Genomic DNA, 1,305 nt, shown 5'->3' with positions numbered 1-1,305 from the left:
TTAGAGCTATAAAGTGCAATTTGACATCTCTAAGTTAATCAAGCATCCAGCTTAGTGAAGGGTCGTCGACACCAGCTCACGACAGCTTCTGGTGGACCGCCATGATACAAGGCCAACGCTGTCTCGAACGCAATGAGGATTATGATGATCTTCTCTAAACGATTGGAATGCCTAGAATAGGGATGCCACCCTCATCGAAGGGAAATAAATCAAACCTGTGTCGGACATGCTCTCCAAAAGCAGCCATAAAATCTGAGTGGTATGATAGTCTGAGGTTCAAAAGCCCGATACGCCTTTTGAGGTCGAAGTTGTTCACGACTTGCTCGAACAGCCTTTCGGACCTGCATATCGCTTACGTGGTACAGCCCAAATCTCCACTACCCGTCAAACTCCCAGAGTATCTCAGGGACATCGAGTAGATCAGCCTCTCCTAGATTAAGCTGATATCTACAAGTGGATAACACTTCATCCTGCTGCTGCGGCTGCCACGTGCGACAGATTTACTACCTTAGGGTATGCAAGACTCTCTCCGACTTGAATATCTCATCTGATACCGAGTTGAGATGCCAGCTATGCAGATTAGCTGCTAAGGCATTCATCTCGGAATGCTTCGCCTACCACGAAATATGGTCCATAGGACAATTGCTCACTATCCCTCACTTTAAGGAAGCGTTCGATCTTGGCCTCGACTAGATTCAGCCTACTAGCGGACGCCAAGGCAAGTGAGGCGACTAAGAGCTCGCTAGACCGTTGAGTGTCTTGTGGAGTAACGTATAGTACCTAAATCCCGTACATGACAACTTGTAAACGCCAAGCATTCCTACTCCATCCACCACTTTACTTTCGATCTTTACCGGTAGATGCCGACGAGTTTTCTTAAGACTCAACTTCCTCTGAGTATGAGGCGTCACCATAACGCTTTTGGATGTGCCTCTGTCGTCCATGTTAGGGGCCCGCACATCCATCTGTACGACAGCCATCACTTCCTCACTTATACCTGCACCAACTGTTCCAAGCGACATATCTCCATAGTTCACGATGACATGAGTTCATAATGACATTATAGAGTTGTTACTACCTCTGGCCGACGATGGAGCCTGATCATGACAGGTAGGATCTGACGGCTGCTGCAACTCGTCCTCCACTTCCGGACGGCTGAATATGGTCACCATGTATACCGCAGTGCTCCGGAACAACACACTGAAATCCTTGAGCAACCGCTGCGAGCCCATCATCCTCCTCCACAGAAGTGCACCAAGTGACCAAAGCATTTCACGAAAGAAAACGGCAGTTCCTGGAACTAAG

General features: G+C 48.2%; 1 protein-coding gene across 1 annotated transcript; it reads right to left on the bottom strand.

The window, feature by feature from the left end:
- Window positions 1–154: 154 nt before the first annotated feature.
- Pmar_PMAR000585 (hypothetical protein) lies at window positions 155–1,172 on the bottom strand (the record flags this gene model as incomplete). Its single annotated transcript, XM_002784512.1, has 6 exons — window positions 155–215; window positions 382–447; window positions 508–614; window positions 661–780; window positions 825–997; window positions 1,079–1,172. The coding sequence occupies 6 exons, from the start codon at window positions 1,170–1,172 to the stop codon at window positions 155–157; spliced, it is 621 nt and encodes a 206-aa protein (XP_002784558.1).
- Window positions 1,173–1,305: the final 133 nt, after the last annotated feature.

Source organism: Perkinsus marinus (assembly GCF_000006405.1).
Source record: "Perkinsus marinus ATCC 50983 genomic scaffold scf_1104296935212, whole genome shotgun sequence".
Lineage (NCBI taxonomy): Eukaryota > Perkinsozoa > Perkinsida > Perkinsidae > Perkinsus > Perkinsus marinus.
This window is presented reverse-complemented; position numbering and strand designations above follow the sequence as displayed.